Genomic DNA, 21,926 nt, shown 5'->3' with positions numbered 1-21,926 from the left:
AACTTACCATTGGTAATACTTCCAAACTTTTTACAATTCAAGAATACATCTCCAAAACCTAACGCCACAGTCCCTGAAGATTCTCAGCCAGGACATTTATTTCACAGCCCTGACCAGGTGCTGCCGCAGGGGCCTGGGGTGTCGACCTGGAACGCTGAGGACTCGGGTTCGAAACCCTAAGATCGTTGGCTCTAATGCGGGCGGGCTCATCCCGCTTGGGTGGGGGTCACCAGCTTGAGCCCAAGGTCTCTGGCTTGAGCAAGGGGTCACTGCCTCAGCTCGAGGCCCTCGTGGGGGCACGTATGCAAAAGTCATCAATGATAACTAAAGGTGCGGTGGCTTCTCTCCCTTCTTTCTGTCTCTCCTTGTCTGCCCCCCCTCTCTCACTAAAAGAAAACAAAAATTGTAGCGTTGCTCATCAGATTTGTGTGTAATAAACCACTGTTCGTACAATATAAAAAAGGGCACAACAGCTAAACAAGAAATCACAAAACGTGCAGACACTTCATAAAACAGTTCACTTCTAACCCACGGGACCCCGGTTTCTGCAGAGCTGAGAACAGAGCGGCAGGATTCAGCGGAGCCGCCACGCACAAAACCCCCAAGTGGAAACTTCCCCGAAGGCTGGAAGGTTGTGCCTAGTTTACAGCACGGTCCGCCCCCGTTGGCCAGCAGGCAGCTAGGAGCAGCTGGCGGGCCAAGGCGCTAGAGGGAGACCCCACCACGCCCCCTCCTCCCACACTCCCCCGCCCCCAGCAGCGGTCACCGTCCCTCCCAGGGCCTCACTGCACGTGGACCTACCGCGCTGCCACGCGGGGCTGAAACCGTCTCTAAGGAAACCGTCCCCACTGTGAGCACGGGGCGGCCCGGCCGCAGGAGAAGTTCAAAAACAAAATTTCCAGTAACAAGTTTACGGGGAGCCCCAGCGCCCGCCCGCGGAACCCCAGCTGGGAACCCCCCTAGGAGAGGTCGTTTTCTCCGGACTCGGACCCTTCCGGGTTGGCACAGTCTCCCCGCAGCCCCGGGGCCCGGGACGCAGGGTCTGCGGGCCCCAGCTCCGCACTCTCGGGCGGCTCTGGCCGGTGACCGTTTCCTCCGGCCGGGTCTTCTGGACTCGACCCGTCTCCAGCTCCCGGCGGAGCCTCCGCGCCGTTCTCCGCCCGCGCAGCCGGCCTGGGGGGGCGCGGGCGCGGGTCCGGGGCGCCCTTCACCACCTCCTGCAGGTTGTACTTTCTGAACAGCACGTAGTCCTGCACCACGGCCAGGCAGCAGACAGCCTTGATGATCTCCACCACCACCGTGTACTGCGGGCTGCTGAGATCCACTCTGTTCTCCGAATTGAGGCTGCCCACCACTCCTGTCACGGGAAGAGGGGGAACGGGCTCAGAAGGTGTCGTGGGGCGTGACCGCGCATCTCCTTCCGTCTGGGACTTGTTAGAACAAAACACACACCATTCACTCTGCTACCGAGACCTCAGTCAAGTATCCTGAAGAGCACTTTTCCCCCCAAAGAAAAACTTAATCTTGGTTGGGGAAAAAACCTAAATGTCTTAACAGAAAATCTCGTATCCAACCTACTAAAGTCAGTAGTGGGTGGATATTATGTTTCAATTGATTTTAGAGAGAGAGACAGACAGACACAAAGACAGAGAGAGAAACACACTGACTCACTGTTCTGACTCACGCCGTCACTGTTTGACTCTTGTGTGTGCTGGGCTGGGAGTCCCACCCCAACCAGAGTGCTGGGGCCATGCTCTGGGCAGCTGAGCCACCCAGCCAGGGCCTGATATTACTTTAAAGACATCTTAATATATTTGCTCTATGCTCAAAACTGGAAGCCCTTAACTGAACCTTTACAAAATTGTTTTTAAAAACTTTTATTTTATTTTTCAGTTTCGCTTTACTCTTCCGTGTTGTTCTGTGTTAGTCTCAGGTGTACAGCACAGTGCTCTGACAGGATGTATTCTGCAGAGTGGCCCCCTGTCCCCGCCGACCGGTACACAGTTACCACGATGCTCCTCACCACACTCCCTGTGCTGGGATCTAAGCTCCGTGGCTCGCCTTCACCACCAGTCTCTCCTGTCCAGTCCCTCCACCTGGCGCACCCACACTCCACCTCCCTCCACCCGCGCTCCACCCGCGCTCCACCCGCGCTCCACCTGCGCTCCACCTCCCTCCACCTCCCTCCACCCGCGCTCCACCTCCCTCCACCTCCCTCCACCCGCGCTCCACCTCCCTCCACCTCCCTCCACCTCCCTCCACCCGCGCTCCACCTCCCTCCACCCGCGCTCCACCTCCCTCCACCTCCCTCCACCTCCCTCCACCTCCCTCCACTCCCTCCACCTCCCTCCACCCGCGCTCCACCTCCCTCCACCCGCGCTCCACCTCCCTCCACCTCCCTCCACCGCGCTCCACCTCCCTCCACTCCCTCCACCTCCCTCCACCTCCCTCCACCTCCCTCCACCCGCGCTCCACCTCCCTCCACCTCCCTCCACCCGCGCTCCACCTCCCTCCACCTCCCTCCACCCGCGCTCCACCTCCCTCCACCTCCCTCCACCTCCCTCCACCCGCGCTCCACCTCCCTCCACCTCCCTCCACCTCCCTCCACCCGCGCTCCACCTCCCTCCACCTCCCTCCACCTCCCTCCACCTCCCTCCACCTCCCTCCACCCGCGCTCCACCTCCCTCCACCTCCCTCCACCTCCCTCCACCTCCCTCCACCTGCGCTCCACCTCCCTCCACCGTCAGCTCTGTCTGCTCTGCGCCTACGCGTCTTCTTCATTGTTTGCTGTTCTCTAGGTTCCACGTTAAGTGAAATTATAGGATACTGTATTTGTCCTTTTATTTCCAACTTATTTCACTTAGCGTAATACCAGCTAGATCTATCCATGGTGTCGCAAAAAGGGAAGATGTCATCCTTTTTTTATGGCCAAGCAGTGCTCCACTGTGCAAACGCACCCAGCTTCTCTGTGCACCTGTCTACTGCACACCGTCGGTGGAAATGCGGATTGGTGCAATCACGCTGGAAAACAGTGTGCAGGTTCCTTAAAAACTATTCTTAGAAAACAAGTATTTCCTGCCCGACCCGTGGTGGCGCAGTGGATAAAGCCTCGACCTGGAAATGCTGAGGTCGCCGGTTCGAAACCCTGGGCTTGCCTGGTCAAGGCACATATGGGAGTTGATGCTTCCAGCTCCTCCCCCCTGGTCTCTCTCTCCTCTCTCTCTCTCTCTCTCTCTGTCTCCCTCTCTCTCTCCTCTCTAAAATTAATAAATAAAATAAAAATTAAAAAAAAAAAGAATCAACCAAAAAACAAGTATTTCTTTCCTGTTGTAACCAATGTAAAATAATAACCAAGAAACATACCGGCCACTTCTTTGATAACTTCCTCTCTATTGACGTGACTGTTATTTCGAGCTTTGTACACAATCTGAAATGTTCCTTTGTTTGGAGCTTTAAACCAGGGTTCCAGAAACGTTTCTGCGTATTTCTTCATGTCTTCTAGGAAAGCCTTGCATGTGCCCGAGACGGGCAGCATTCGCAGAATGACACGGGTTTTCTTCTTTTTGGTTTTGTGCATATCTTGGAGAATATGGTGTACCAATCTCTCGGGTTCTAGAAGGGAAAGAAAAATCAAGGTCAGCACAGAAGAAACGAGTTAGAATGTAAGCCCTCAGACATTTTAAAGCCTCTGCAGACACTCTAACGTGAACTTTCACCGGCAGTGACTTAAATACACAAGAGAGTAGAAGAAATCATTCCTTTTCACTTTAAATAAGGCTAGCCAACCATGTTTTCCAACTAATATTTTTTCAGTGCCTACCTACTACGTTTGTATTAATACTCTAATATTTTAACTCTTCAACATCATTACCGCTTTCACTGAAAACAACTGTTAACAAAAACTGGAGTTACATTTTTGTAACTTACCCATGACAATACCATATTGTTGTTTTTCTGTAACAATGACAACTATCAAAGTAACAAACATTAAATTATACATTATTTTTTTACAGAAACAAGAATCTGCAAGTCACTTAAAAAGATTTAACCATTAGCTAAGTTTTACAGAAACCAGAACTGAGCCCTTGAAGGAGCCCTAAACGAGGAACTGCACAAGGTCATGATGTAGGTCACACCCCGATCACATACAAGTCTAAATGGGGCTGCTCAGAGCTTTTTAATACTGTTAAATTAGTCAACTGCATTTTAATAATCCAGAAACTTCTCCAGATTTCCAATTTCTTTTTGAAAAATCAAAAGATTTGACCCTGTCAGGACTCTAGTCTCTCAAGTCTGAAGCCATTCCCAATCGGATGGAGCTGAGGGCGCTGGTCCTTTGAGACAGAACACGCACTGTTGTACTGTAAGTTATATACAAAGATAGTGGCAAAACTATGTTTTTTCACTCCTAAGTCAACGCTATGTCTACCACCCACTCCACCTCTCTGTAAGCCTAGTGTGGAGACCGTGTGGAGAGGCTGTGATCACACGTGGTAATCAACGGGGCCACACCACGAAGCCACTGTGGGCAGTGTTCTCTGTGAGGGGGAGACAGCCAGCTAGCAGGGCATCAGTAACCATAATACTGGTCACAACCACGAAGCCACTGTGGGCAGTGTTCTCTGTGAGGGGGAGACAGCCAGCTGGCAGGGCATCAGTCACCGTAAGGAACACTGGTCAGACACACCTATCCCAAGTGTTCTCTGTGAGGGGGAGACAGCCAGCTGGCAGGGCATCAGTCACCGTAAGGAACACCGGTCAGACACACCTATCCCAAGTGTTCTCTACCCACAGAGGGGGAGACAGCCAGCTAGCAGAGCATCAGTCACCGTAAGGAACACTGGTCAGACACACCTATCCCAAGTGTTCTCTACCCACAGAGGGGGAGACAGCCAGCTAGCAGAGCATCAGTCACCGTAAGGAACACTGGTCAGACACACCTATCCCAAGTGTTCTCTGTGAGGGGGAGACAGCCAGCTGGCAGGGCATCAGTCACCGTAAGGAACACCGGTCAGACACACCTATCCCAAGTGTTCTCTACCCACAGAGGGGGAGACAGCCAGCTAGCAGAGCATCAGTCACCGTAAGGAACACTGGTCAGACACACCTATCCCAAGTGTTCTCTACCCACAGAGGGGGAGACAGCCAGCTAGCAGGGCATCAGTCACCGTAAGGAACACCGGTCAGACACACCTATCCCAAGTGTTCTCTACCCACAGAGGGGGAGACAGCCAGCTAGCAGAGCATCAGTCACCGTAAGGAACACTGGTCAGACACACCTATCCCAAGTGTTCTGATGAAGACCACGTTGTTGGCTCCGCTCTCCACGGACTGGAACCTTCTCAGCCGCATCTCCGTGGACGCTTTGATGTCCCCCACTTCCTTCTTCAAGGCAGCCTCCACGTCATCGTCCTCTTCCTCGCTCCCAGCGGGCGGCTCACCCTCGTCTGTAAACTGTTGGCACAAACGAGTGGGTAGGAATGCCGTAACAGCAGGAACAGCACACGTGAAAAGCTGTCACAACCTAGAGATGAAACTCCCGGAGGCAGAGAGCTCAAAATGAACAGCGAAGCTTTTTATGAGGTGACCTGGACATCACTCCCTCCGAGAGGATAAGGAAGACGGGTGTTCCTCAGACAGACTGGGGTGCATATACTCTGAAACTTTTCAGAGAGCACTGTGACAGTCCAGGACGGAGGGAAATGTGCCCACCAGATAAAATCCTTCCAGGGTGGATCCTTCACTCATCTCCTCTTTTGAATCTTTGTGCCTGTCGACACTCTCCTTTTGGTGAGGTCAGACCAAATAGGGAATTAAAAGCTCTCACTCCTCTGCTGTGCTGAGGAAGAGGGAGCAGAGACAGTTCCACAAGCTGCTCTTGGTACCAGTGTGGACAGGACAAGCCCCTGATGCCCAGTTATCCGCCCCATCCATACAGTTGCCAACCAGGCACTAATAACAAGTGAACATACTTTTGGACCTTTTTACTATATATATCAGGATGTATTCTATGTACATAAGCGAATTCTAGCTAACTTTAAGAAGTACTATCATTATTCTTTTTTAATCGAGCTCAGCAGAATTAAATAACGTGCCCCTAGCCAAGCCCCAGAGCCAGTACCTAGGTTCAAATCCCCTCTGTACTAACTAACCCTCCTTCCTTCATTTAATTCTTGGGAAGCCTGTAAGTGTGTTAGTCCAAATCCTAAACCAAGCTTAGAACCATCAGCAAACTGCGACGCGGACCATTAGCTTTGACGGAGTACTGGCGCGGAAGCTTTTACTTTGAACATGTATTTTTATGGGCATTTGAGAAACTAGAACTAATGCCCCACTATTTCAGAGATGCTGCTTGGGAGAAACGCCTGCAGACAGGCAGGGTGCTCAGACAGTGGTAGCATATGGCAAAACCCACGAGGACCAATGAAGTTTGCTTCTCAGGAACGCGGGCCATCTCCTGAACCTCCTTACTTAACCCTCCGAGTCGCCCTCCACATGACGTCCCAAGCCTGTCCTTAAGAAGTCAGTGTTCTGGAAAAAAGCCTCAGACACACAACTTCCAGGCCACAGGAAGTCATCCACACTGCTCACAAAAGGTAGGGGGTCAGGGACCGGGCAGACCCTCCACCCAGCAGCACTTTCCGCCTGCTGTTAGAGCGCATTGTCACCAATGAACTGAAAGCTGGTTTGGCAGCTCCTCTGCGTCATCGAACAACTTTCTCTGACCTGTTCTCTGCGTTTCTGATGTTCTTGTTTCATGTAAAAAAAAAAAAAAAAATCAAATGCTTCTTTTTTTTTAAATCCCTTCCTAGTCATTTTGAAATACTCCCTAGTTCTGGTGAGCACTTATACAGACACTGGAAGAAGGGCCGGAAAGACCGCCACGTGGGAGCGTCTCCTGCCCAGGGTCGCCAGGGATACCGGACAAGGCGAAGGTGCCAGAGCGCAGGCGAGGCCACGCCCGGCTAGGCCACGCCCCCGGCTGGGCCACGCCCCGCGCCGCACGCCGCACGCCGCTCGCGCATGCGCCTGGGGGCGGGCGGCCTTCGGCCTCGCCAGCCGACCAGCAGGGCGGCCCCCGGGGTCCGTACCTTCTCCGGCCCGTACAAGGCGTCGCCGTACTCGTTGAGCAGGCTGTAGGCCTCCTCCACGCACTTGCGCTCGTTCATGTTGCAGGTAATGAGAATGCCCTGCAGCCCGGGTTCCAGCTGCCGGGGCCCGCCGCCTTCGCAGCGCCGAGCGCGCTTGGCCTGCAGGTACTGGGCCTTGACCTTGCGCTTCCCGCCGCCACCGCCTTGAGGGGACTGCTGGACCGGGCTCGCCATGGTGCTGGCGGCGCGGCGCGACCACACGTGCGCCTCTGCGCGTCGCCGCTCTGCTGCTGGCGCGGGCTGCTGACGTCAGGCGCGCGCGAGGGTCTCCACGCCCCCCGCACCTCGCCCGCCCGCCCTGCTGCTCCGGGTCCTAAAGCCAGTCGCATTCAGGCCTGCAGAGGTGCGCGGGGTCGGCCCTGCCTCTCCCCTCGTGAGGATTTTTTTAAAATTGATTTTAGAGAGAGGAAGTGGGGGGAGAGAGAGAGAGACAGGAACATTAGTCTTGCCCTGTATGTGCCCTGACCAGGGATTGAACTGGCAACCTCTGTTCTCCAGGACAACGCTCTAACCACTGCGCCATCTGGCCAGGGCGCCCCTCCCCAGGATTGACAGGCGCTTCCTCCCGGAGGAGCGGTCTGCGGGCGGAGGGGGCCTGTGCACTGCACTGGATGCTGGTCCTCCAGGGGGCCCGCGTCCTGCTCCGCTCCTTGGCCACGGGCCTTGGTGGGCTCAGCTAATGCGGATTAAGCACCCAGGGGCCCGCAGTCGCCCTAGAGACGGAGGTTGAAACTGTTAGCAAAGCAGACACGCTTCATACTCACCATTGTGATTCTCACATGGCCCCTCTAGGCCAATGCTTCTTTTTGTTTGTGTTGTGTGTATTTGTTGGGGTTTTTTTTTCTAGCTGGGAGATAGTGAGGCAGACTCCTGCATGCACCCTGACCAGGATATCCACCTGGCAACCCCATCTGGGGCCGGGTTCAGGGGTACCCACCCCCAGGGGGTCACGCTGGAACCAATGAGCCTCTGGCTGTGGGAGGAGAAGAGGGAGAGAAGGGGGAGAGGGAGAGAAGCAGACGGTCCCTGGTTCTGTGTGTCCTGACCAGGAATTGAACCCAGAGGCCCATATGTGGCGTCCACACTTGATGCACTGAGCCACCGGTCAGGGCCTAGGCCGATGATGCCTCTTAGAAGTCAGTGGGGCCTCCCAAACCCTCCTACTTATTTTGTGCTCCTATTGTAATGTGCATATAGACTTCTTTTTTGTTTTGTTTTGTTTTTTTTTCCTTAAGTGAGAACCACAGAGGCAGAGAGAGAGATTCCCACACGTGCCCTTACCAGGTCCATGGGCAAGCCCGCTAGGGGGCGATGCTCTGCCCATCTGAGGCTTTGCTTGGCAACTGAACTATGTTAGATCCTGAGGCCAAGGCCATGGAGCCGTCCTCAGTGCCAGGGGCCAACTTGCTCCAACTGAGCCATGGCTGTGGGAGGCAAAGAGAGAGAGGGAGGGAGGGAGGTTGGAAAAGCAGATGGTCGCTTCTCCTGTGTGCCCTGACCTACTAGAATCAAACCCAGGACTTCCACATGCCAGGCTGACGCTCTACCACTGAGCCAGCCAGCCATGGCCAAGACTTCCTTTTAATACACCTATTGCAGGACCCCAGAAGTGCAAAGGAAAACAGGACACAAACAGGACACAAGTACTCACTGAAGTCAAAAACCTGATTGTCACCATGGGAAATATAAAAATAAAAAGAAATTTAACCAAACTTCTTAAATATGACATTGTATCTATGGAAACATTTCAACATGTAACATATATTTATATTGGTACCAGAAATATTGTCTGTATCCAATTCTTCACACTGATGTTATAACACAGGATGGCAACATTTTGGTGCATTACTGTTGCAGCTGCCCTGGATTTGTGCAGAAAGACACATTCTTCACTTTGGATTCCAACCTCAGATCTGCCAGTCTTTCCAGAAGTGTTAACACTGATTTTTTTTTTTTTTTTTTTTTTTTTTTTTTGCTTGTACCTTGTTGGGCAAACAAGTGTGTTAGGCTTGCTTGCTTGTACTTTGCTTGATTGTTGCATGAGCATGGGGCAGCACCACGAGTTTATAGTCTATGTAAGGCTCCAGGGCTTGCCCTCAGGGGGCAGACTATAGGTTGCAGATTTCCTGCTGTTACAGTAATAAAAGGTTATAGTAATTAAATATATAGAAAAATATGGAAGATGTATAAAAATAATTAGGATATAATATTAAAAGCAATTAAGGAAATTAAATGAAATTATGCTGGCTGGATAAAAATTAAAATAGCGTGTACAGATATGATAAACAGACTGTCTTTTGTGCAGGGCTCAGTGTGTGTGTGGTTACATATAGCTGAGAAGTGGCTTGATGTCACAACTGTGGGTTGACAGACAGGAGGCTTCCCTAGTAACATCTTAAAAGTGGCTTGATGTAACATTTCAGTAGACCAGGGTTCAGGAACCTATAGCTCGCGAGCCAGACGTGGCTCTTTTGATGGCTGCATCTGGCTCGCAGACAACTCTTTAATAAAAAAAATAATAACGTTAAAAATATAAAACATTCTCATGTATTACAATCCATTCATTTCCTACCGCTCCTGTTCATGGTTGCGGGTGGCTGGAGCCGATCACAGCTGTCCTCCGGGACAACACCAGATTTTTATTGGATAATGCGTAAAGTACACGGGTCGTTGTATGGCTCTTACAGAATTACATTTTAAAATATGTGGCGTTCATGGCTCTCTCAGCCAAAAAGTTTCCCGACCCCTGCAGTAGATTAACATAAAAGGGGCTCCCTGCGAGGAACTCCCAAAAAGGTGGTTTGAGGTGATCATCCTGTAGATTGACACCTGTTAGAAGGCGTTGGCCAGAGAAGGTACTAAAGCTGAGGGGCCCCTGCTGAGGTAGTCGCCCAGACTCCAGCGTTGATGTGGACTGTCTCCATAGCGCTCTGAGCTCTGACCAAAGCCAGCCGAGAGGAGCACGCCCACGGGCCCCCCTTAAGCTGTGCCCAGGCACGCCATAGGATCTGTGAGTAATAAACTGCCTGCGTGATTATTGCAACTAAGTTGTGTGTCGGTCGTGTCTTTCCTCCGGTGGCAGTTGGTGTGGGCACTTATCAGTAGCATCCTCACAGCCGCCTCAAGAGCAGTCTCGAAGAGGCTGCCAGCCCTGCTGATAAGCAGGAGTGTCCCACTGCGCGGGGAAGTCGAATAGGGGACCCCTGATCGACATGGAGCTGGGGCTCCACTGGGACACCTGCTGCATTGGGAGGGGTCATTTTTTTACTGTTGTTTGCGGAGAAGGAGCCCCCTCACCCCTCAGTCTGTTTGCTCGTCAGCCCTGAGAGGGAGAAGCAGTTTTTCTCCTCTGCCTGCTTGCTCCTCCGCTGTTGCAAGACTAATAAACGGCCCACCATTTTTTTTTGGCTCCACAGTTCCTTTACTGTCTGCCCGGATCCAGCGTGAACCTGCCTGGCCACGGCCACCAGGCTTACTTACCTCTGTATTGAGCGCAGCCTCTACTTTCTGAGGCGTCATTGGTGGAGACCGAGCACAGGTTTCGGAGGTCCCTGCTCGGGAAGCACAGTCCCCATGATGCTGGTGTCGCTCTGGGGTCAGGGAGCATAGAAAGAGCTGGTGAAAACGCTCGTATTTCTTCTTCCATCTTCAGTGCCTAGCATCATGCGAAGTCCGTATTAATGATTAAAAGAAATGTGTTTGAATTGAGGTAGCACGAGAAACGGTAATAAAGGAAAAGGTTAAGAAGAAAGAAAGTGCACCCAAGTCCTAACCCCACTAAACCACGCCCGGCGAGCCAGAAGGGGCAGATCTCTCACAGAATCTCTCTAAGTTCCAGTTGCCCAGCCACTGCCTTCCAGCACCAGGACCTTAGAAGTTGGTATCCAGATAAAAGTAAAAATGTACGGCCCTGGTTGGTTGACTCAGAGGTAGAGTGTTGGCCTGGCGTGTGGGTTTGATTTCCGGCCAGGGCACACAGGAGAAGCGCCCATCTGCTTCTCCACCCCTCCCCCTCTCCTTCCTCTCTGTCTCTCTCTTCCCCTCCCACAGCCAAGTTGGCCCGGGTGCTGGGGATGGCTCCAAGGCCTCTGACTCAGGCTCTAAGAAGAGCTTGGTTGCTGAGCAATGAAGCAACGGCCCAGATGGGCAGAGCATCGCCCCCTAGTGGGCATGTCAGGTGGATCCTGGTCAGGGCACAATCAGGAGTCTGTCTCTCTGCCTCCCCTCCTCTCATTTAATAAGAAAAAAAAATGGTCCTTCTTCATCCCTTCACCTTTTCCACCCACCCTCTCAACTCCTCCCGCTCCGACCCACAGTTTGTCCTGTGTCTACGAGTCAGTTTTTGTTCTGTTTTGTTTCTATGGGTTTTTTTTTGTAATCCTCATGCAGATGAAATCATATGGTATTTGTCTTTGTCTGATTTATTTCACTTAGCATAATACTCTCTAGGCCCATCCACGATGTCAAAAAAGGTAAGATTTTATTTTATTTTTTTTAGTGCCAGGTAATATTCCACCACTTTTTTTATCCACTCGTCTATTAACGGGCACTTGGGTTGCTTCGCTATCTTAGCTTTTGTAAACAATGCTGCAGTGAGCAGAAGGGTGCCTGTACCTTTCTGAATTAGTGCTTTCTGTTTCTTCAGCCCAATATGCAGAAGTGGACTCGCTAGGTTATAAGGCCATTCCATTTTTAAGTTTTTGAGGTAACTCTGAGGTGTTTTCCACGGTGGCCGCAGCAAACTGCATTCCCACCAGCAGGGAACCAGGGTTCCCTTTTCTCCACACCCTCGCCAGCACTCACGATGACAGCCGTTCTGACAGGTGTGAGGTGGTATCTACTTGCGGCTGTGTTCTGCGTTGCTCTGATGACTAGTGACAGTTGAGTATCTTTTAGAATGTCTATTGGCCACCTGTATGTCCTCTTGGGAGAAGTGTCTGTTCAGATCCCCTGCCTAATTTTGAATTGTATTGTTTGTTTTTCTGGTGTTGTCTGAGTTCTTTATATATTTTTTTAATTTTTTTATTTATTCATTTTTTAGAGAGGAGAGGGAGAGACAGAGAGAGAGAGAGAGAGAAGAGAGAGAAGAGACAGAGAGGGGGAGGAGCTGGAAGCATCAACTCCCATATGTGCCTTGACCAGGCAAGCCCAGGGTTTCGAACCGGCGACCTCAGCATTTCTAGGTCGACGCTTTATCCACTGCGCCACCACAGGTCAGACTGAGTTCCTTATAAATTTGGATATTAATCCCTTGTCCAGTGTATCATTGGCAAATATATTCCCCCATCCAGTGGTTTGTCTTTGCATTTCGTTGATGGTTTCTTTTGTTTCCTTTGCTGGAAAAGATATGTCATAAAAAATGTTGCTGAGAAAAAGAAATATTGCTAAGAGAAATGGTCGAGATTTTACTACCGATGTTTTCTATGATTTTGAGTCTTAAATTCAAATCTTTAATCCATTTTGAGTTTATTTTTGTATGTGTTGTAAGAAAAGGTGGTCTAGGTTTTTTTACAGATTTTATTTATTTATTTTAGAGAGAGGAAAGAGAGGGAAAGGCGGGGGGAGGCAGGGACTTGCAGTTGCTTCTTTTGTGTGTGTGACAGAGACAGAGGGACAGACAGGGACAGACAGACAGGAAGGGAGAGAGAGGAGAAGCACCAGTTCTTCATTGTGGCACCTTAGTTGTTCATTGATTGCTTTCTCATATGTGCCTTGACCAGGGGCTACAGCAGAGCGAGTGACCCCTTGCTCAAACCAACGACCTTGGGCTTCAAGCCAGCGACCCTGCACTCAAGCTGGTGAGCCTGCGTCGAAGCCGTATGAGCCCACACTGAAGTCGGTGAACCTAAGGTTTCAAACTTGGGTCCTCTGCATCCCGGTCTGAAGCTTTATCCACTGCACCACGGCCTGGTCAGGCTGCAGTTGCTTCTCGTATGTGCCTTGACCGGACAAGCCTGAGGTCTTGAACTGGTGACCTCAGCATTCCAGGTTGACCCCTTTTCTACTGCACCACCAAAGGTCAGACTCTAGTTTCTTTGTTCTTTTTCTCTTTTTTGCACGTATCTGTCCAATTTCCCCCAAACCATTTATGGAATACACTGACTTTACCCACTGTATGTTCTTGCCTCCTTTACCATGTATCAGCTGACCATCTAGGGTGTATTTCTGGACTCCACAGTCTGTTCCACGGATCTGTGTGTCTGTGTCTATGCCAGCGCTGCGCTGGTTTCATTACTGGGGCCTCGTGGTAGCGTTTTCTATGAGGTGGCGGGATGCATTCCAGGAGCACAGGGATGGCTCAACATACACAGATCAACCGATGTAGCACGCCACATCAACACAACAAGGGACAAACATCATGTGATCCTACCCACAGATGCAGAAAAGGCATTCCATAAGATACAACATCCATTTATGTTGAAAACACTCAATAAAATGTGTACAGAAGGAAAGTACCTCAACATAATAAAGGTCATATATGACAAACCACCAGCCAGGATCATACTAAATGGCGAGAAAATGAAGGTTTTTCCTCTAAGATCAGGAACAAGACAAGGCTGCCTGCTCTCTCCATTCCTGTTCAACTAGTGCTGGAAGTCTCAGCCAGGGCGATCAGCGAGAGAGAGAAATAAAAGGCACCCATATCGGGAAAGAAGAAGTGAAAGGACCCCTCTCTGCCCCTCGACCTCGGACCTTCCAGCTCTGGGACTGTGAGGGTTACACATCTGTTCTTGAAGCCCCCAGTCTGTGGTATTTCATGATGGCCTCCTCTGCTGACTGAACAACCTCTTACTAGTCATTTTCTCTGTCTGTAAACAGAGACGATCATGCTATCTGCTTCACAGGTTTATTCTGATGATTAATGATAAATTTTGTACAAATAGAACACTGAGCAAAGTGTTTGGAACTTAGTGCTCAGAAAATGATACTATGAAAATGCTGCTGCTGCTGCTGATGTATTAATATATTGAAGCTTCGCTACTTTGGGTGTTGCTGCCTTCAGGGCAGAGGTCAACACAGGCCCTTTGCTTGTCTTTTCTATGACTCGGTCTCCACAGGACGTCTTGGGTGCTAAAACGTCCAACACGACTGATGCCATCTCTTGCCACCATGAGGATATTACTTCGTTCCAGGCGTTTTCGGTGCCTAGCCCTTCCTGGTTCGACGAGGGTGTTGCATAAAGCTTACAGAACAGTGACCCCTCAGAATTTTTCCAACTATGAGTCCATGAAACAAGAGTTTAAACTGGAGGTTCCAGAGTATTTCAACTTTGCTAAAGACGTCCTGGACCAATGGACCAACAAGGAGAAGGTACGGAGCAAGGGCCAGTCTACCATTCCCAACTGGGAGCGCGCGCACACACACACACACCGCTGCCAGGGAGCATCTGGCAACATCTGGAGGCCATTTTGTTGCCATGACTTGGGGGGAGGGTGTGTGCTTATGGATCAAGGCCAAGCAGGTTGTTAAATATGCAAATCCAAAATGCAAAGGACATTCATTCCCCCCACAGCAAAGTATTGTCTGGCTCAGAATGTTCATAGTTCCACAGTTAGAAAGCCTATGGTGAGAAAGCTGTAGGATTATAGGTTCGTTTTTTTTGTTTTTTTTTAAAAAGAACAAAAAGGAGTAGAGGGAAGAGTGACTCAGGGAGTGAGCACAGACACGGCAGTGAGGGACGTGTAAAGGGTCACGAGCCTTCTAACCGTCGGCGTGAACCAGGAGTGACCAGGTGCTGGAGGGAGGGCGAGGCTGGCTCCCAACGTCCAGAAATGACGGCTCCCGAGTTATTTCCAAATACCCGTGTGTCCCCACGAACGGCCCGTGCATCCGCTTGGGAGAAAATGTTCCGTTTTTCGTCCATGAAAACTAGACTTTAGCTGAATAACTAACTCCCTTTACGCCCGTGACCATCGTCTTTTCTTCAGACTGGAAAGAGACCTTCCAATCCGGCCTTCTGGTGGGTGAGTGGAGACGGAGGGGAAGTGAGATGGAGTTTTGAGGAGCTGGGATCTTTGTCCAGGAAATTTGCCAACATACTCACAGAAGCCTGTGCCTTGCACCGGGGAGACCGAGTCCTTGTGATTCTGCCCCGAGTCCCAGAGTGGTGGCTCGCAAATGTCGCCTGCATGCGGACAGGTTAGTCGTGTTTGAACTCTGATCGTGTTCAAAGGAGGCTGGGTAGGAGATTTTCCAAATCACCTAAGTAATTCTGAAGCATGCATTTGGGTAAATGACTTGAGGAACTCACCACAAGAGAGCTACTATTCTTAGGAACCTTAGGAATATGTTGGAAATACGCCATATATACATCTCACAGAAATTAGGGGATATTTCAAAATGAACATGAAGCGATAAAATATCCTTTAATTTTTGTGAGATATATATATATATATATTTTAACCTAAACTAGGAGTTGGGTTTTTCCAAATGCAATGGCTTTATTAAGTAAACGCCATTCAACCACTGAATACCTTTGTATCTTACAGCATGGTCATCTGAAACTCAGTTCAACCACAAATTCAAAGAACCCACCCCAGTCTGACCAGGCGGTGGCGCAGTGGATAGAGCGTCGGACTGAGACGTGGAGGACCCAGGTTCGAAACCCCGAGGTTGCCAGCTTGAGCGCGGGCTCATTTGGTTTGAGCAAAGGGTCACTGGCTCTGCTATAGTCCCCCCCCCCCCCGTCAAGGCACATATGAGAAAGCAATCAGTGAACAACTAAGGTGCTGCAACGAAGAATTGATGCTTCTCATCTCTCTCCCTTCCTGTCCGTCTGTCCCTCTCTGTGTCTCTCTCTGTCTCTGTCACACACACACACACACACAGAACCCACGCCAGCTCCTGTAGCATGCCATATTCCTCTCAGGATGAACTGCCATCCATCTGTTGCCTTAAGCCAGACATCTGGGACTCCTCATTTTTTCTTTTTCTTTTTTCTTTTTTTGTGACAGAGGCAGAGAGAGGAACAGATAGGGACAGACAGGAAGGGAGAAAGATGAGAAGCATCAATTCTTCGTTGCAGCACCTTAGTTGTTCACTGATTGCTTTCTCATATGGGCCTTGACGGGCGGGGGGGGCTACAGCAGAGCCAGTGACCCCTTGCTCAAGCCAGTGACCTTGGGCTCAAGCAGGTGAGCCTTGCTCAAAACAGATAAGCCCGGGCTCAAGCCGGCAACCTTGGGGTTTCATACTTGGGTCCTCTGCATCCGCTGCACCACTCCCTGGTTAGGCTGGGACTCCTCCTCTTTAATCAGTTTCTGCACCTTATCAACTTGACCTCCTGAATGCCCCCAGAGTCCCCCTTTCTCCCGGGTTCATTGCCTTCCTTCACAAATCTACCATTTCTTGAAAGGATTTCCCCAATTGTTTCCCTAATTCTTGTATGTGCCCACTGCCTCCCCCATCAAATACATCTTCCATAGTCAGTGTACTTTTTATTAAAAAAAATTTTTTTTCTGTATTGAGGTTAGAGAGACACAGAGAGAGAAACACTGGTCTGCTGTTCCACTTCTTTGTCCATTCACTGGTTGATTCTTGTGTGTGCCGTGCCCAGGAATTGAACCCGCAACCTTGGCATAGCAAGATGACACTTCAACCAACCGAGCTACCCGCGCAGAGCTTGGCTTTATTTAACTCCCCGTTGCCTCCCAGACAAACCTCTGAACCTCTTTAGCCGTCTTCCCCTTCTTGCTCTCATGTCCTCACCCTCCAGCCCTTAGCAGACGTGTCCAGTGAGGTCTGTGACCTTTCCCGTCTCCCAGCTTGTATGCTCGCTGTCCCCTTGGCTTGGGAAGCCTCCTCCTCACACCTGACCACGTGGGACACTATTATGAGACTTCCAAGTCTCAGCTCTTGTCACCTCCTCGAGTAATTCCACCCCGATGTTCCCAATCCAAGTGCTTTCTGTTTCAAGCTCCCCTCTGGGAAGAAGGCATAAAACAATCACGCACATTTTGGGGGGGGCACCGGGTGAAGTGGTCCCCTGTGCAGCCCTGGGGTCAGGCTGCAGGCTTCGGTCCCTGCACGGCCACCTGGTGCTTCCGTGACCTTGGGTAAAGTTATTCATAGCTTTTGTGGGTTTGGGTTTTTTTGTGTGGGGATTAAATGACTTAAAATACGGAAAACACTTAGAGGAGCACCTGGCACTCAGGTAAACACTGGGTATTAACAGACTGTCCCATCGAAGCCCTCTTGAAGCTGAAGGTTACCAGTGGTCTTCAGATATAGAAGATCATTATCCCACATTTAATATCCTTTCGTTTTTTAGGGCAAAGGGGTCATAGTTTTGGGATCCCATGAAAAGCAAAAAGCAGGATGAGGAAGGGCAGACAGACAGATACCTTGCCGGGGACACGGAGGAACCCGTTCTGAGGACTTACAGGATGTACGGGAGTTCATCTGCGTGACCCTCGCTCACAGGATGAGGCCACCCTTCCTACTGGACGTGGTTTCTTTTCTCCTCCTTTTAGGCACCGTTTTAATCTCAGGCACCACTCAGCTGACCCGGAAGGACATCCAGTACAGGCTGCGGTCTTCCAGAGCCAAGTGCGTCATCACCAACGAGGCCGTCGCCCCAGCAGTGGACGCCGTGGCGTCTCAGTGCGAACACCTGCACTCCAAGCTCATTGTGTCTCAGAGCCCCAGGGCCGGGTGGGGGCCTGTCACGGAGATGATGAAGTGAGTACCCGTCCCTGCCACAGGACAGCCTCCCCCGAGGACAGGCAACCTGGGAGCACTGTCATCCGGAACATGAAAATAAGCACAGGAGGTCCAGGGGGACAGCCGGTGACAATCGATCGCCACACTGATCGTGCCAGGCTCTGAGGCAGGAAGGAGCGGGCGTGTTTTGTTCTGTTTTTTTTATAGGTTTATAGGTTGGGGTCCCCCAGGAAGCAGAACCTGAGACAGACATTAGTGGTATAAGAAGTTTATTAAGGAGTTCTGGTGGCCTCAGCATCTCTGAAGGAAGGCTAAAAAAGACGTGGGATTGGGCAGAGGAAGAAACTGGTCTGTGTCCTCCTGAGAAAGCCCTCGGTCGACCCCCTGAGTCCTCTGGAGGGCGGATAGCTCCTCGAGGCCCCATCCTGGTCAGCCTCGAGAGGAGTCCGGACCTTGGGTGGGGCCATCTTTAAAGAGGGCCCCCGGTACCTGGGGCAGCAGGATGTCAGAGCAACCCAGCATCATCCACAGAGCTGTTAGCGTCTCCCAGGAAAACCGGCCACAGTCCCTTCTGGGTGGGCTGTACAAGTCCTTTGCTGACAGCAACACTTCTCTCCGCTCCCTTGATGAGATGATCACAAAAGCTCCGTGACTCTGAGGCCCCAGCCTGCTCTGCAGGGCTTCGGGGTCACGACTGTCTCTTCACTTTAGGTTGGCAGCAAATTCCGTCTGGAACAAACATGCTTTTTTTTTTTTTTTGGCAAGGATCTGAGGGCATGCCTGCAGCTATGGACTTATTCCTACCTTCTCTAAAACAGCTAACATGTAACCAGAGGCCAAGTACTGTTCTAATAAAAAATAATGTTCCATTTGCAACAGTAACTTATTTATATGGCTCTGGTTGTGCGCCAGAAACTGTTCCAAGCACATGAGATACAGGAACTCATTTAAATCTTACAACTTAGGGGTTAGACCAGTGGTTCTCAAACTTTTTGAAGTTGGGGCGCATTTAAAATTCTACAAATAGTCGTAGGCGCACTATATACAGATTTCTGAGAAATGTTATAATAATTAAGTCAAATATTAAAGAATAAAATATAAAGTCCAAGCGTGCTTTTATGGTAATTATACGAAACAAATATAACAAAATTAAATTTATTCTGACATTAAAAAACGTTTTTATGTTACATTTTTTGAGTTCTGCTTTTTAGAATTCGTAAAAAAGAGGGGTTAAAATTTTTTTTAAAATGACAAAAAGTTATCTTTTTATATATATATATAGATACATTCTTAGTAAGATTTAGTAAATTCGGCAAGTCGTAGTGTGAATGTGTTAAGTTTCTTTATTCTTGTGTTTATGAGAAACATGAACCTGATGTGTCCTAGCGATTTCTTCAATGTTTGGGCGTATAGTTGAAAGGCAAACTCTCATTTCCTTGTGAATACATTGAAGAATTACTCTCTTTTTTACTTTTAACTGTTTTAAGGGCAGAAAAATCCTAATTCACATAAAAAGTATGTTGAAAATTGTAGTAAAATGTTCAAAGCTTTTTTAGATATTGCCACATATTGTTCTTTTATAGAAATCCAAAAGGCTTCAAGAGACAATTCCTTATGTTTAATCATCAATCCATGATCAGTGGATATAGCTGCCAGTTCTTCCACTTCTGTTAATGTTAAACCAAAATCACTTGAAGCTTCCATGAATGGGTTTCTAATCCAGTCGTATTGTTCAGTGTTAAGTGATGGAAAGTGCTATAAATTAAATTCTGCCCGCCAGCCTTCAAGTCCTATTTTATTTACACTTAACTTTTGCTCACTTCCAGAATCGGATTCTTCAATATCACGCTTCTTTTCAAGAAATCTATCCATTTTATTTGGGTGTATTTATCTAAAAATAATATAATGATGTGTTAATAATAAATATAATGATGTGTTAACAAAAAGAGCGGTATTTCCGTAATGAAATGGTATAATAGAGTAACTAGATTTATTTTTATATCTGGGCACTTGCCGCGAACCAGCACAGCTGGTAATTCCGGGTCCCGAGTGGGAATGGTGTGGAATTAAGAAAATACATGGAATTAAGAAAATATGGCGTCAGGAGGGCCCTGTAATTGCTGCTGGCAAGAACAAATTGTGCCCAAAACCGCATCTTGCTTTATTTATAGGGCAAAGTGGGCCATTAGCAAATCAGTGAGATCTTTGATCATGTTTCCAAGGCAACCCAAGAATTTTACCAAGTGCAGAAATACCTCACCATACACATCATCTTAACTTGACACCAAACAAAGGATAGAAGAAACTTGCCTCCAGTCTTTCCGGGGGACATGGGGGGCAGTGTAAACAATCCAGCACCACAGCTTAACAGCCTTTTGAAGCCTAATCAGGCAAGTGAGGTGGGGGGTCGGGCAGACTGTCAGTTTACAGCCAGTTCCTCACACCCAAAAATCTAAACTCCAAAAACCCTGTTGGTTTTTTGGTCCCCAACAGGCACATATTTCTCTGGAATACCACAGGGCGCACCTGGAAATCTTCTAAGGTGCACCAGTGCGCCCTGGCGCACACTTTGAGAACCACTGGGTGAGATACTGTGGTTACACAGACGAATAAGGTCTATGTAACTATGTATCCTGTGTAACTATGGTTACACAGGATCTGGCAGAGCGGAGTTCACACCAGGCAGTCTGGTTTCTGAACCCACCTCCCAGCTGCTCGGTTTACTGCCTCCAGTCGTGCGAGATGGTGCGTATGACGACCGCCTATGGTTTCGGAACAAACCGCATCTGTGATAGAAGTGACAGGTACACAGCTGTAGGTACGACCTAGTTTTCTAAAAAGATAATTACGAATCATAGACTGAACACTTGGTCTAGGGCTACGAGGCTTTGAAAACAGCTTTCCTATATTCCTCACGGTAGATGTTCCGATTCCTTCGTTCATTCAGTACTCCCAGATAAAATCTGTATGCCTTTTTTTTTACTTTATTCATTTTTAGAGAGAGAGAGAGAAGGGGGGAGGAGCAGGAGGCATCAACTCCTGTATGTGCCTTGACCGGGCAAGCCCAGGGTTTCGGACAGGTGACCTCAGTGTTCCAGGCCCACGCTTTACCCGCCGTGCCACCACGGGTCAGGCCCTGGATGCTTCTTAGGCACCCTGTATGTGCAGAGCTGACTTCCTCTCAGCTGCCCTGACACACAGCAGCCTGCTAGCCTTCAGAAGTAAATGTTGCTGTTCTCTTTTAAAAAATTGTTTTTATTTCCTGATTTTAACTAAGGAGGAAGGGACGGAAGGAGAGAGAGAGAGAGAGAGAGAGAGACAGGAACATTGATCTGTTCCTGGCTGTGCCCTGACCGGGGATCGAACCAGCAACCTCTGTGCTTCGGGACGATGCTCTAACCAAACAAACTATCCGGCCAGGGCTCGTTTTTCCTTTCTCTTTAACCGGGCGCTGCCCTTCCCTGGATACATGCGTAGTTTCACTTCAGTGTTACTGTTGGCCACAGGCAGAACTATATGGACCCTCTGGTGGGAGACAGAAAAGCCGTCCTCCACGTGTCAGCAAACATTCCCTATGACAGGAGTGGACGGTAAACACATGAGGCTCTGTAGGCCTTGTGGCCTCAGTCACATCTGCTGTCCTCTGCTTTTGTAGAAGGAAAACAGCCACAGGCCGTAGGTAAGTGAATTGGCAGGGCTGTGTTCCAATGAAGCTTTATTCACAAAAACAGAAGGTGGGCCTTGACCGGGGGTGGTGCAATGGACAGAGCGTCGGCCTGGGGTGCTGAGGAACCAGGTTTGAAACCCCAAGGTCGCCTGCTTGAATGCAGGAGCATCAACATGATCCCAAGGTCGCTGGCTTGAGCAAGGGGTTACTAGCTCTGCTGTAGCCCCCGGTCAAGGCACGGATGAGAACGCAATCAGTGAGCAACTAAAGTGACACAACTATGAGTTGATGCTGTTCATCTCTCTCCCCTCCACCCCCCTCACCCACGTCTCTCTCTTGAAAAGGAACCAGGAGATGGGCCAGATTTGGCCTGTAGGTTTGCTGACCCAAGCTTTGCTTTATACCATTACCCCATGATTTCTATAACATACTCATTTAATGGGGAA

General features: G+C 49.6%; 2 protein-coding genes across 4 annotated transcripts in view; one reads left to right on the top strand and one right to left on the bottom strand.

The window, feature by feature from the left end:
- Window positions 1-773: 773 nt before the first annotated feature.
- Window positions 774-7,371, bottom strand: THUMPD1 (THUMP domain containing 1). Its single transcript, XM_066275947.1, has 4 exons — window positions 7,092-7,371; window positions 5,280-5,454; window positions 3,364-3,612; window positions 774-1,357 (listed from the first exon to the last, which is right to left on the bottom strand). Exons 1-4 carry the CDS (start codon window positions 7,323-7,325, stop codon window positions 960-962), a joined length of 1,056 nt encoding a protein of 351 aa, XP_066132044.1. The 5' UTR covers window positions 7,326-7,371; the 3' UTR covers window positions 774-959.
- Window positions 7,042-21,926, top strand: part of LOC136334981 (acyl-coenzyme A synthetase ACSM3, mitochondrial-like) — a 25,113-nt gene continuing 10,228 nt past the window's right edge. Inside the window, exons 1-6 of one of the 3 annotated variants that reach the window (XM_066275945.1) lie at window positions 7,049-7,176; window positions 12,193-12,364; window positions 12,872-13,169; window positions 14,210-14,462; window positions 15,080-15,290; window positions 17,624-17,831. In XM_066275945.1, the coding sequence (XP_066132042.1) occupies window positions 14,244-14,462; window positions 15,080-15,290; window positions 17,624-17,831 (638 nt within the window). In that variant the 5' untranslated portion in view covers window positions 7,049-7,176; window positions 12,193-12,364; window positions 12,872-13,169; window positions 14,210-14,243. Of the gene's footprint in view, window positions 7,177-12,192; window positions 12,365-12,871; window positions 13,170-14,209; window positions 14,463-15,079; window positions 15,291-17,623; window positions 17,832-21,926 lie in introns of all 3 variants that reach the window. The other 2 variants (XM_066275944.1, XM_066275946.1) reach the window with 2 other exon arrangements.

The sequence above is a fragment of the Saccopteryx bilineata genome, chromosome 4 (genome assembly GCF_036850765.1).
Source record: "Saccopteryx bilineata isolate mSacBil1 chromosome 4, mSacBil1_pri_phased_curated, whole genome shotgun sequence".
Classification (NCBI taxonomy): domain Eukaryota; kingdom Metazoa; phylum Chordata; class Mammalia; order Chiroptera; family Emballonuridae; genus Saccopteryx; species Saccopteryx bilineata.
Note: the sequence above shows the minus strand (reverse complement) of the source record. Positions and strands in the feature narration are given on the sequence as shown.